The 13617-nt window shown below is 53.1% G+C and overlaps 2 protein-coding genes across 3 annotated transcripts in view; one reads left to right on the forward strand and one right to left on the reverse strand.

Moving 5' to 3' along the window:
* LOC117003650 (nmrA-like family domain-containing protein 1) overlaps nucleotides 1-13617 on the forward strand; it is a 21366-nt gene continuing 7749 nt past the window's right edge. Inside the window, exons 1-3 of one of the 2 annotated variants that reach the window (XM_033073681.2) lie at nucleotides 1-168; nucleotides 360-598; nucleotides 1339-1372. In XM_033073681.2, coding sequence (XP_032929572.1) covers nucleotides 129-168; nucleotides 360-598; nucleotides 1339-1372 — 313 coding nt within the window. In that variant the 5' untranslated portion in view covers nucleotides 1-128. The remainder of the gene's footprint in view (nucleotides 169-359; nucleotides 599-1338; nucleotides 1373-13617) is intronic. The other variant, XM_033073682.2, reaches the window with a different exon arrangement.
* Nucleotides 7789-13617, reverse strand: part of LOC117003652 (nmrA-like family domain-containing protein 1) — a 9623-nt gene continuing 3794 nt past the window's right edge. Inside the window, exons 2-4 of the mRNA XM_033073686.2 lie at nucleotides 10496-10686; nucleotides 9840-10030; nucleotides 7789-8882 (exon numbers count right to left, since the gene is read on the reverse strand). Of these exons, the coding sequence (XP_032929577.1) occupies nucleotides 8709-8882; nucleotides 9840-10030; nucleotides 10496-10686 (556 nt within the window). The 3' untranslated portion in view covers nucleotides 7789-8708. The remainder of the gene's footprint in view (nucleotides 8883-9839; nucleotides 10031-10495; nucleotides 10687-13617) is intronic.

Raw genomic sequence — 13617 nt, forward strand, 5'->3', positions numbered from 1 at the left:
CCGCTCCCTCCCTGTTCCCTCCGCGCTGCTTCCCCTCCTCCCTCCCCTCCTCCCGAGGGCTGAGCCGCGGCCGTGCGACCTCGCTGCTTGTCGCCCTGTCAGAGCCCAGGGACCGCCCGCGCTGCTGCATGGCCGGGAAGAAGCTGATCGTGGTGTTCGGGGCCACCGGTGAGTGCTCGGGGAGAGGCCCGGGCTGTCCCGGCGGGGAGGGCGAGGGGCGGAGGCGCCGCTGATGCCCGAGCGCCCGGGACGGAGGGTGAGGAGTGCGGGCAGGCAGCGGGGCTCGGTCCTTGTGGCTCCGTCCCGCGGCCCCAGCGCATCCCGGAGTCCCGGGCCCCCCTGAGCGGCTGCTCCTACAGGGGCCCAGGGGGGCAGCGTGGCCCGGGCGCTGCTGGACGATGGCACCTTCAAGGTGCGCGCCGTGACGCGGAGCCCCGGCAAGAAGGAGGCGGAGGAGCTGAGGCGGAGGGGAGCCGAGGTGGTGAAGGCAGATCAGGACGATGAGGCATCGCTGGAGCGCGCCTTGGCGGGGGCCTACGGAGCCTTTATTGTCACCGACTTCTGGGATCACCGCAGCAAGGAGAAGGAAATCGAGCAGGTACCTGTCCTGACAGTAACTGGGACCACATCTGGAATGATGTGGCAGGGTGGATCATGAGTAGCATCAAAGTGGGGACAGCTCTTGGAGCAGCCGTGGCTAGTCCAGAAGACCCCAAGAGGTCACAAACACCAGGTGCCAGTTCTTTCAAAGGCAGGACTTGTTCTCTGTTCCCTCACAGTTGCATGGCTCCAGGGCCTGATGCCTTCAGGGAGTTGATAAATTTGTGCATGGAGAGCATTTCCCCGGAGCTGGAGTAGCAGGAGTGGGAACACTTGGTTCCTCAGAACCTTCCCATGGCACAGCTGAGACTGTTGCTGCCTGCAGACCTGTAGCTCTCTGTGCTTGCACTGTTGGGGCCAAAATCCTGCAGTATCAGAGATCCCAAGGGTGGTGCTCATCCAAGGATAGATATTGCAAAGTAGCAGAATTGCCACCCCTGGATGGCAACAAACAAAAGATACAATAATTTAGAGCGGGTGTGTTGGCCAGGCAGATTCTTTGTGATGGTGCTTGCCTATCTGGGGGAGCAGTGAGCTCCAAAGCTGGAGGGTGTGTACTTTCTGAAGTAGGACGGGGTTAGGAGAGGATTCAGGTCCACCTGGACAACTCACTGTGCTCAGCCCTGGTCTCAACTGAGGGTTGGTGAGAGTTGAATCCTCCCCAGAGGGAAGGGGGGGTGTGGGGATCCTGGGGATGTCCCGTTCCCCTCTTCATGGCTGTTTTCTCGCTGTGCCCAGGGACAGCGTCTGGCTGACCTGTCCAAGCGCCAGGGTCTGCGCCACGTTGTGTTCAGTGGCTTGGATGTAATGGTTTTGAAAGCAAAACCAGTGAGACACTCTTAAGTCAGAAATACAATTTAATAGGGAAAAAAAGTGAAAAATAAAATACATGCCGCAGTACAAAAGAAAAACCACTGCCAGAGTCAGAATACAGTCTGACACCCCACTAGTTATCATGGTACTCGCAGTCCAGATGAAATGGTCTTGTTGATGTGGTGATCCTGTATAAAGTTCTGGCAGCTCTTGTCCTCTGGAAACCAGTGGGTAAGGGTTGCTTTGGTGTTCCAAATCACAGTTTTTATCTAGGCAGGAAATACTTGGCTCCTCCTCCAGGTTGGAACATCTCCCAATGGGATGATGTATTTTTATCGGTCATGCAGTGGGACTCAATGAAGATGTCTTCCTGGAGGAAGGATGGGTCATGGGAAAGATAAAGGACATTGCTCCATCTGGTGTTTAACAGCTGGCCCATTAGCAGAGGATATCTCACACAGAGATAAGCATCACTGCCCCACCTGGTTTCAGCAGATGGTGATAGAATACATACTCTTGGGAACATCTTTACATTGTAACCTAGGACATAATCCACTCCTTATTCTATTACCATCTACATCACACCCAAACTAATACCCTCTTATAGATATATATACACACACATATTAAAAATACAGAATGAAACCCTACACAACGTTCTCACTTAAAATTAGGTCTCCTTGGGGTACACAGCACATTTCTCCATCTTTCTGCATTATCCACCAAGTGTAACCAGGTCCTTGAGCAAAAACAATCTCACTGATTGGTTTGCCTTTGCCAGCAGTGGGATTAATCCAAAGTCTTTCTTAAAATTCTTTTCATGTGTACCACAGGGACTTTCTCTCCATCCACTGTGTGCAGGGGTTGAGACTGGGCAGGACCAGCTTGACTGATGGACCCTCGAGTGTTGACCATCCAGGTGGCCTTTGCTAAGTTCATTTCACAGTTCTTGAAGGTTCCCCCACCAAGTGCCTTCAGAGTAGTCTTAAGGAGTCCATTGCACTGTTCAACTTTCTCGGCAGCTGGTGTCTGATAAGGGATTTTATATATCCATTCAATGCCATGTTCTTTGGCCCAGGTATTGATAAGGCCATTCTTGAAATGGGTCCTGTTGTCTGACTCAGTTCTCTCAGGGGTGCCGTATCTCCACAGGACTTGCTTTTCTAGGCCCAAGATGGTGTTCTAGGCAGTGGCATGAGGCACAGGGTAGGTCTCCAACCATCCGATGGTGGCTTCCACCATGGTCAACACGTAGTGCTTGCCTTGGTGGGTTTGGGGAAGGGTGACGTAGTCACTTTGCCAGGCTTCCCCATACCTGTATTCAACCATTGTCCACTGTACCACCGAGGCTTCACCCGCTTGGCCTGTTTGATTGCAGCGCAGGTCTCACAGTTGTGGATGATCTGTGATATGCTGTCCATAGTAAGGTCCACTCCTTGGTCACAGGCCCATCAGTATGTTGCATCTCTGCCCTGATGACCAGAGGCATCATGGGCCCAACAAGCTAGGAATGATTCTCCCATGTGCTGCCAGTCTGGATCCACCTGTGATACTTTCACCTTGGCAGCTCGGTCCACCTCCTCGTTGTGATGCTCTTCATTAGCCCAACTCTTGGATATGTGTGCATCCACATGTTGAACCTTCACGGTCAGCCTCTCTACTCAGGTGGCAATGTCCTGCCAAATTCAGTGGTCCAGATGGCCTCTGTGCTGCCAGTTGGCCTTTTTCCAGCAATCCAGCCATCCCCAGAGAGCATTAGCTACCATCCATGAGTCAGTGGAGAGAGAGAGCCTCAGCCACTTCTATCATTCAGCAATATCCAAAGCCAGCTGGACAGCTTTAAGCCCTACGACCTGACTCGATCCACCTCGTCCCTCGGTAGCTTGTGCAACTTGTCGTGTGGGGCTCCTTACTGCAGCTTTCCATTTCTGGTTAGCACCTACAATTCGGCAGGAGCCATCACTGAGGAGGGCATATTGTCTTTCAGTCTCCAGTAGCTCACTATTAGGGGCTTCCTTGGAACGTGCCACGTGCTCCTCTTCTTCAGAAGAACATAATCCAAAAGTCTCACCTTCAGGCCAGTTTGTAATTATTTCCAGAATCCCAGGGCGATTTGGATTTCCAATATGGGTGTGCTGAGTTATGAGGGCAATCCACTTGCTCCACATGATGTCAGTGGTGTGATGTGTGGAAAGAAGAAGGAACCTTTCCCTTGAACATCCATCCCAGTACCAGTAGTCAGGGTACCAGGAGCAGCTGTGTTTTGGTGCCAATTGCAGTAATTTCACAACTATAAGGCGCACCTCCGGGAGTTGGCACATTTTGCAACTTTGTACATTATATAAGGCACACCAGACTATAAGGTGCACATTTTTTTGGCAGCAAGGATCTGTGCTGTGGGCAACAAAGTAACGAATTCGCACGATGGGCGGGGGGGGGGGGGGGGGGGGGGGGGGAGGTGGTTACTGGCAGGTGCTCAATTTGCAAACATATTTCGCAGATTGGCGTAGCCTTTAAACGCAGCCCCAGACGCCCTCCCCGTGCTGTGGGCCTTGGCACTCCTGCCCACCCCCAGCGCCAGCTGGTGAGGTGCGGCTCGGGGCTGCGGCAATCTGGGGCAGCTCGGGGCTGCCCGCAGTTCAGGGCTGCCCGTGGTTTGGGGCAGCTCAGGGCTGTCATGGCGCGGCTGCAGCTCGCACTTCCGGGTTGGCTTGGGGTGGCTGTGGCTTGCGGCTCAGGGCCTCTGTGGCCGCCGGCCGCCTCCCTCCCCACGCAGCTCCCAGCTGCCGGAACTGCCCGCAGACGCCGGCTCCCTCCCTCCCCGTGTGGCTCCTGCCAGCTGCAGCCCCCCGCTCCCACCCCGCCTCGTGACTTGGCACTCCCGTGGCACTGCCCCCCATTGCGGCTGGCACTTCCAGGTTGGCAAATTTCACAACTTTGTCCGTTATATAAGGCACACCGGACTATAAGGCGCACTTCCGGGTTTGGGCCAAAATTTTAGTCAAAAGGGTGCGCCTTATAGTCGTGAAATTACTGTCCTTCTGAGGCCACTTGAACTCCTTCATAGGCGGCCAAGATTTCCTTCCCTGTGGGAGTGTAATTGGCTTCAGACCCTTTGTAGCTTTGGCTCCAGAATCCCAGTCTCACCAAGTCAATCCCAGTCAATCCCAAGTCTCACCAGGCACCTTCTGCCGAAGGCTCCAGGACAAACCATTGTTCCCAGCTGCAGAATAAAGCACATTCTTTACCTCTGGTCCCGTCCTGACTGGGCCAAGGCTATTGCATGAGTGATCTCCTGCTTGATCTGAGCAAAGGCTTGCTGCTGTGCAGGGCCCCAGCGGAAATCGTTCTTCTTACAGGTGACCAGGTAGAGAGGGCTCACAATCTGGCTGTACTCAGGAATGTGCATTCTCCAAAAGCCTATGGTACTTAGGAAAGCTTGTGTTTCCTTCTTGCTAGTTGGTGGGGACATTACGGTGATCTTGTTGATTACCTCTGTTGGGATCTGACGACATCCATCTTGCCACTTGACTCCTAGAAACTGAATTTCTTGAGCCAGTCCCTTAACCTTACTTTGCTTAATGGCAAAATCAGCTTTCAGCAGAATTTGGATGATCTTCTGTCCTTTCTCAAATACTTCTATTGCTTGTGCTCCCCCATACAATGATGTCATCCATGTATTGAAGGTGTTCTGGAGCTTCACCCTTTGCCATTGCAACCTGGATCAGTCCATGGGAGATGGTGGGGCTGTGTTTCCACCCCTGGGGCAGTCAGTTCCAGGTGTACTGCACTCCCCTCCAGGTGAGGGCAAACTGGGGCCTGCACTCTGCTTCCAAAGGAATGGAGAAGAAGGTATTGGCAATATCGATGGTCACTACCACTTTGCTGCCTTGGACTCCAGCTCGTACTGCAGTTCCATCATGTCTGGCACAGCAGCGCTCAGTGGTGATGTGACCTCATTGAGGCCACGGTAATCCACTGCCAGTCTCCATTCTCCACTGGATTTATACACTGAGCTGTTGAAAAGTGAACGAAACTTGATGATCAGCCCTTGGCTCTCCAGTTTACGAATAATCTCCTGGATGGGAATCACAGAGTCTCTGTCAGTACAGTGTTGCTGACAGTGTACTGTTGCTGTGTGATTGGTACCTGTGATTCTTCAACTCTCAGCTGTCCCACAGCAGAGGGGTTGTCTGAGAGACCAGGCAAGGTATTCAGTTTTCTGATGTCTTCTGTCTCTACAGCAGCAATCCCAGAAGCCCAACAATAGCCTTTTGGGTCTTTGAAATATCCATTTCTGAGATAATCTATGCCGAGGATGCAGGGGCCTCTGGGCCAGTCACGATAGGGTGTTTCTACCATCCGTTCCCAGTTAAACTCACTTCAGCCTCCAATACAGTCAGCTGCTGGGATCCTCCTGTTATCCCAGAAACAGAACTGGATTCTGCTCCTACATACCTTGATGGCATCAGGGTACATTGGGCACCAGTGGCAACCAAAGCCTCATATTTTTGTGGGTCAGATGTCCCAGGCCATCAGATCCACACAGTCCAATAGATCCAATTGTCCCTCTCCTCTACCTGGCTAGAGGCAGGGACCCTCTATTTCTGGTCTTGGTACACATAGCTCTCTTCCTATAAATACTTCCTGTAGTCCCTTCAAGAGGATCAGTCACATCATCATTCTGATGCTATCTGGAGTTCTGTGCACAACAGACCAGAGCAGCGTTCATTCTAGATGAGCTTCACATGGGACGTGAGGGAGCAGCACAAGCAGCTGCTTCCTCTTGGCCATTCCCTGTCTAAAGCCCCCCTCTGGTCCTGGTGGGAGATGTCTCTGACTGCAGCCCTTTGCTGTTTGTGTCCAGGTGGCAGGGCCACAGCTAGCGCTGACGCAGGCGGGGATAGGCCTGAGGCTCAGGAGAACAAGGAGGGATTCCTTTCCAAACTTAAGAAAATGTTTACCTCCTGACACCCCATCCGAGGTAGGAGGCCTCTTGTGTTTCACTGTCCTCTTTCCCCCACACTGAGCACTTCTTGGGAGGTGGAAGCACAACAGCACAGCGCTGCTTCTCACTCAGCCTCAGGCCTTCCAGCCATGGGTGTGACAGCCCTAGTTGTTCCCTGGGACCTGGAGCAACCAGCCAGGACTAAAGTGCATTGTTGCTGCAGCAAAGAGCAGCACAGATGCTGGCTGCTCCTTGGGGAGGTGGCTGGCCTCCCCTGCAGCTCTGCTGCTGCAGCTGTGCCCAGTTCCAGGCACTGAGCGTGTTCCCATGAGCTGGTCCCGCTGGGACCGGGTTCTGCCACACGAATCCTGGGCTGCAGAGCCACTGCTGCAGGCACACTCAGGCTGGATTCACCCCTGCCATGGCCTTACAGCACCAGGGAGGAGCCAGCCTTTGTCACAGAGCACAGCAAACGCCACCGTGCATCACTGCAGTGTAACTCAGGTGCTTCAGTTGGTGCTGACCTGTTGTGAGGGAGCACTGAGACTTGGAATCACCCACAGCAGGCACAGAGTCTTGGATTCCAGGGGCTCAGCTTTGCATCTTTGTAGGCTTTAAAGCTGGCTGTGTGGTAGGGCTGAGTGTGACAGCAGGTCAGGAGGGGAGGTGCTCCCACAGTGGCTGTGTGCTGATGCTGCCAGGACATTGTAACCTTCCTCTCACTTCAACTGCAGGAAAGCGTTCTACTGGGAACTAGGAGCCAGCAGCAGCAGCAGGTCATCCACACAGTTGGGGGTGAATCTTTCTGGCAGCCAGGCTCTGGAGAACACAGGATGTCGTTCAGCAGCACAGCAAGAATCCCAGCGGGAGTGGCCATGGAGCACCGAGGCACCAACACAAACCCCACCCACTGTCCTAGGAGCTGGCAGAGATGGAAAACGCCAACTTTGCAGAACTGTGGCTCTCTGGAGGCTGCTCCACAACCCTGGTGCTGCTGGAAGCTTATTTGGTAAAAGTTGCAGCATTATTTAGAATCCATGCCAGAGGAAATGTGAAATAACTATTCCAGCACAGAGCAGCAATTTGCTGTATGGAGGCCAAGGCCACCAACTGCTCACTCAGGTGCCCTTTGGGATGCCAGGTGAAGTCTCCAGGAGATTTGGTGAGTCAGGGACATCCAACCTTATCTTAACGACAGCCCTGCTGCCCTGCACAGCTCCAAGTGGAATCTCCCTGGGGCTGGGTGTTGTCTGAGCCCAGCTGGCCTGGCTCCCTCACAGCCCTGGGCTTTATCCTGCTGATTGCCTGCACAGAGCAGTGATGGAATCTGCACTTTGCCTCAAGTTTATCCCCCAAATAACTAAAGTTACCACACAACTGCTGTCGCTTCTGGACTGGTACAAGTCGATCACTGAGCTCTCTGCCAGTTGGGGACAAAAATCTTTTATTACTTTAGTGCAACACCCATAGAGTAAAGGATTGGTCGAAGCATCATTGTTTTACTTGTGTGAGAGTGCAAGTGACGTGGATCACTCCTTCCAGATGCAGCTGAGCTCTTGCAGTGAGTATTCCATGGTTACTGCAGCCTGCTGTGTTTGTGATACCGTGCAGGTATTGGCTTTAACCACAAAGCTGCAGTACTTGAGGCACAAGAGAATTTTCCCCTGAAGCTTGGACAGTCTAGAAGAAGTCGAGTTTTATCTCAGCTCATTGGGACAATGACTGAAATTCACCTCAGGAGCCCAAGGACCAGGGGCAGAGCTGTATGATGAGGAATCAGGGTCAGCTCTTGTGTTACACTCACAGGAATCACTGCAGTCTCTGCTTGCTGGGCGCTCACTAAGCCTCCATCTCTCCAGTGGCTCAGCTGCAGTGCCCAAACCACATCCATGGAGAAATCCCTGTCTTATGTTTGCTTAGGAGCCTGCAGCAGCCCTGGCTATGGATACCTGGGGTACACATCTTCAGCCCACCACATGGTGCCCTATGCTCAGAACTGCCTGGGAAAGGAGGTGATCCTGGGAAAACAAGCCCCCACCACCCTAAAACACCCACAGTGATTAAAGCAACACCTCCCTGAGGACAGAGTGCAAAGGCAGTGCTTCTGCCAGCTCTCTGCCAGTGCTGTCCAGCTCTTGCTCTTGTTCTAGCTGCCTAAATACCCCAACCAGCTGCAGGAGCACACACAGGGACCAGCACATGGGCCAAGCTCTCTCCAGCTGGGGCAGGGTCAGCCTCTCCCTGGGGCACTACTGGGAAGGCAGCATGGCTCAGGGCACCTCACCTCCTCAGCCAGGTGCCCCTACCTGCTGCTAGCAACCAGGGAGGAAGAGGAGGGAGGGGAGGCTCAGAGGAAATTCTTGTTGTCCCCTGCCCACTGCTGGAAGGTGCGGGCCTTGGGGTTGAGCTTCATGGTCAGGGCCACGTTGTTGCGGTCTGGCATCAAGGCGTAGAAACGGAACATGTTAGCAGTCTGCTTGCCTCCAGGGAAGTCCCGCTTCTCCCACTCCTCAGGGGTGATCTGCCAAGAGATTTGGGGAAAAAACCTCTTTCAGAGGCTGCTGGGGCTTCCCCTCAGCCCGCAGGGGGATGTGGTGAGGGCTCTGTTAGAGCCGCCTGTCACAGCATTGCCCTGGTGCGCAGGGCTCTGCAAGGCACTTCTGCTGGGCTTGGGTAAAGGATGCAGCCCTGCCTGGCAGGAACAGCCCAGGCAGCCTAGGGCCAGCACCCAGGGCTGGCACAGCTGGCCAGGGTCTGGAGCAGCTAGGAGGGAGCCCTCCCTCACACCAGAGCTATGGCTGAGGGATTCTAGAGACTGGATGGTCCAGGAGGCTATTCAGGTTGACACCTGGCACCCCAAAACATCCTTCCCTGCCTGCATCAAAGGGTTTGGTTCAACACGCTTTTGGGAGAGCAGAACCTGTAGACAGCATCAGAGGGGCTTGGTTTTTAAGGAAATGCACTTTGTTTTTAGGGCAGGGAACCACCACCCCCCTCATCCACTCTATCGGCTGCCTGAGGCACAACTGAAATGCAAACAAAGATTAAAAATAAGTCACGAAAGTTCAGGGAGTGGTCAGGGATGTTATTAACAGTGACACAGCACACAGGCCAGGAAATGTTGTAACAGTGACACAGCAAAGCCCCGGGGCAAGCCCTGCTGAAGGGAAAGGCACCCGGCACCCAGCCCTGTTGTGTAGGTGCCCATCCCTGTTGTGTAGGTGCCCATCCCTGGCTCCTCTGGAGACCTCCCAGCTCAGTTATCCCTCAGAGCCAGGCACAGACCTGCCTGGGGCACATCTGTGAGCTCCACAAACGTGAGAGCAGTGACAACACCCACAGGGCAGTGTCAGTGCCAAGCTGTGCTCCAGCCACAGCCAGGGGCAGCAGGACTAACCCTGGACACCAGTGCTGGGTTGTAGCAGAACGAGCTCTGAGTCCCTCAGGAACATCACTTGCACCAAGGGACACTTCCTACCTTGCTGGCTGTCACATTCTTGCCCGTCTGCTGGGAGAGGACGGCAGCGTACTCTGCCTCGGTGAGCTTGCCTGTGCTGAGTCCGATCACTTGGCCAATGTACTCCCCTGGGGACTTCAGCAGGGAAAGCACAATGGGCCCAAGGTCCTCCACAGCCATTGCATCCATTGGGGCGTCCCCCATGGGCAGCTCTGTATGGAGAGATTGATCCCAGCTGGAGTGCAGCCCAGCTCTGAGGAGCTACAGCGCAGTTTTCAGCTCCCAGTCTCTGGCCATGAGGTGAGGGAGGGATGAGAGCACCCATCAGCCTGGCAAGGCACCAGAGCAGGGCTGAGCCAAGAGACCTTGACACCAGAGCAGCACCGTGAGTGGCCTGCAGCCCCACCACCTCCACCACGCCAAATGTGGGCACTTGGGGTGTCCAGAGCTGCTCTGGGATCTGCAGAACAGCCCTGAGCACCACAGACAGGTCCAGGATCTTGGAGATTTCCTGCAGGCCACCAAAACCAATAATGCAGCTGGCTGTGGTCAAACTGAAGGAGGCCTCTTCACCCTGCCAGCCCAGAGCCCTGGCAGTCTCTCCACCCCTCAGGCCCAGCACAGTGGGAGCAGATGAGGACAGTCACAGGACAGTGACCCACAGAGCTCCTGCTTACCCAGGACAAAGGTGTCTCCCTGTTTCTTCTGCGGTTTGAGGGCAGCGAGGAAGTTCTCAAAGTAGAATGGCAGCCGGATGATGGTGGTGGGAACCCCAATTTTCTGGAAGTATTCCTCCACCACGCCTTTGCCATCAAAGTGCAGCATCTCCAGCTGGCCTCCTGTCAGCTTCTGCATGTTCTGCATTGTTCTAGGTTACAATGTAAAGATATGCCCAAAAGGTATGTATTCTATTATCATCTGCTGAAAGCAGGTGGGGCAGTGATTCTTGTCTCTATGGGAGATATCCTCTGCTAATGGGCCATCTGTTAAACTCCAGATGGGGCAATGTTTTTTATCTTTTCCGGGGCCCATCCTTCCTCCAGGAAGACATCTTCTCTTAGTGGGCCATTGAGTCCCACTCTATGACTGATAAAATTACATCATCCCATTGGGAGATGTTCCACCCCGGGGGAGGAGCCATATATTTCCTACCTAGATAAAAACTGTGATTTGGAACACTAAAGCAGCCCTTACCCACTGGTTTCCAAGAGGACAAGAGTTTCCAGAATTTTCTACAGGATCACTACTTCAACAAGAACACTTCATCTAGACTGCTAGCACCATGCTAATTAGCAGAGTGTCAGGTTGTATTCTAACTCTGACTCTCGCTTCACTTGTCTGACCAAGCTTCTCATGTCTCGGAGGGCTGTGTGGATGTTGGGAGCTTTTGAGGCCAGGTTCATGCAACAAAGTCCTTCAAATTCCTGACACTCGTGTCCATGCAGCAGCAGGAGGAAGTCTATGGCTGCATGATTTTGGAATGTGGCCTGCCTGGTAGTTTTGTCATCTTCTAGGAGGAAGCTGATGGCGGTGGATGTTAAGTTTGCCTGTTTGACCACCCAGCACTCTAGGTGGCCCAATCCACCTAGGGCTTTGGCTGCTGCAACCCATGGAAGGAACGGGGACACAGCAACTCTTTTTGACTTGGCCCAATGAAAAATTTCAGAATCACAGTCTGGGTCCAAATTGTCATCGCTTCTCTTTTGGATTTTGTCGGCCAAATTTTTTTTATAAATGCATTCACCAATTCAGGTTTGGTTGGGTGCCAGCAGGGACAACTGCCCAAAGGTACATGGCCCTCCTAACAGCCAAGAAGAGACCCCTACCCATGTCCGGTCTCTGCAAATTAAGAACAGATCCCTAGGGAGGCTTCTGGAATGGAATGGTAGGGATTGTCTGCTGCAACATGGCTCAGAGTATTACAGCACTTTTGGCGGTGAACTCCTCGCGATATTGCAGTATGTTGTGAAAGGCCTTGGTGCTAGATAATGGCCTGGAGGTAAAGTGAATGCAGAATGCTGCCGGGGAGGAATCCAATAGCTCTAATTCTTGGGGTTCCTGAGCTGCTTTGGGCAAACTTGGCAGCCACTTCTCTACAGGGCTCTTAATCATTACAGCCTGCTGCCAGGGATTCTGGCATGGTCGCATGCCATGTGACTCGGGAGCCTGGTTAGGCATACGTGTGTCAAAGCTGGCTGGATATTCTCCAGTGTGCAATGGGATCCCTACCAGGCAGGTGGACATAGGGTCTCTTGCTGCTGTATTGGACAGGCATATGTTTTCCTGTTGGAGCGTCTCTGCCAGGGTCACCCAGATATTTTGGCATGGCTGAGGGATGATCCATGCAACTGTCAGACTGTTCAGCGCAAACAGGATGACAGCTTGGAAAGGGCTCATAGCAAAGTTGACTGGGAGGTAGATTTTTTCTAAAAAGAAAACAAACATTTTTAAAGCATATTAAAGGTCAGTGAGTCTGCTGGAAGGTCACCAGCTCTTAGGAAGGTTTTCTGTCCTCTTTTCAGCAGCGTCTTCTCTTTGAAGCAACAGCTAGTTGCTTTTCATCCCCTTTTGCTGCAGCTGGATTTTTGGGGATGAAAGGTTTCACCCATTTCTGGGGTATCCATTGAGGGCCTGAGGGAGTGGATATGCACACATAGCCAACACCCCCAGGTAATGAGCTCATAAGGGCCCTTGATTTCCCAGGTTTCGGGATCCTTAATTACAACTGGTGGACGCTGGGACAACTTAAACTGATTACTGCTGTTAAAGTGAGATACCACTGGAGGATTCATATTTTCAAATGAACAATTTAGAAAATTCACTGTGAACATGGCTTTGCAGAGCTTTTGCTGCAGTGACATCCACACTGTTCAACTGCTCTGTCTAGCCAGGACCTGCTTGAGCGTCTGATGTGCATGCTCAGTCACCGCTTGGCCTGTAGGGGAGTGGGGCATGCTGGTTTTATGTTCCACTCCCCACTACTGGACAAACTCTAGGAAATCCTTGAATGCATACACTGGGCCATTATCGGTCTTGATTTCCCTAGGGATCCCCAGCACTGAAAAGGCTTGCACTAGGTTGTTTGGCATGCACAGCCCTTTCTCCTGTGTGGTCAGAGGCATAACCTCACCTGAATATGTGTCAATGCTTACATGCACATACTTAAGGCAACCACATACTTAAGGCAAGTGTCTGCCACACTTGGCAGCTCCCAAGGCCTCGGGGGTTAATCCCAATACCCAGTGATGACATGGCCTGGAGCTGGCAGCTAGCACAGGTGGCCACAATGGCTCAAGCCTGACTCTGTTAGCTGGAACTGACGGATCAGACCTGGCACATTCTGATGGTGTTGCTGGTGGCTCAGCTCTGCCTGTTGGAAGATGTCAGGGAGGCGTGCTTTACCACTGGGGCGGCCAGGGAGTCTGCCTGACGATTCCCTTCTGCGATTTCGCCTGGCAAATCAGTGTGTGACATCACATGCATCACATAGAACACATGCTCTCGATGTGAAACTAAATAAATTAGTTTTGAGAACAACCTGAAGAGATGCTCATTCTTGATGTCTTTGAGAACTGCCTGCTCTGCCCTGGACACTACCCCCACTATACAGGCTGAAATTACGGTAATTTCACGACCATAAGGCGCACCGGACTATAAGGCACAACCCCCGGGAGTCGGCACATTTCGCAACTTTGTAGATCAGATAAGGCGCACCGGACTATAAGGCGCACTTTTTTTTGGCAGTGAGGCTCCGCCCCCAGCTCCTCCTGCGTGCTTGCTGGTCGAGGCCCGGCCTCCA

This window comes from Catharus ustulatus, chromosome 16, assembly GCF_009819885.2.
Source record: "Catharus ustulatus isolate bCatUst1 chromosome 16, bCatUst1.pri.v2, whole genome shotgun sequence".
Classification (NCBI taxonomy): domain Eukaryota; kingdom Metazoa; phylum Chordata; class Aves; order Passeriformes; family Turdidae; genus Catharus; species Catharus ustulatus.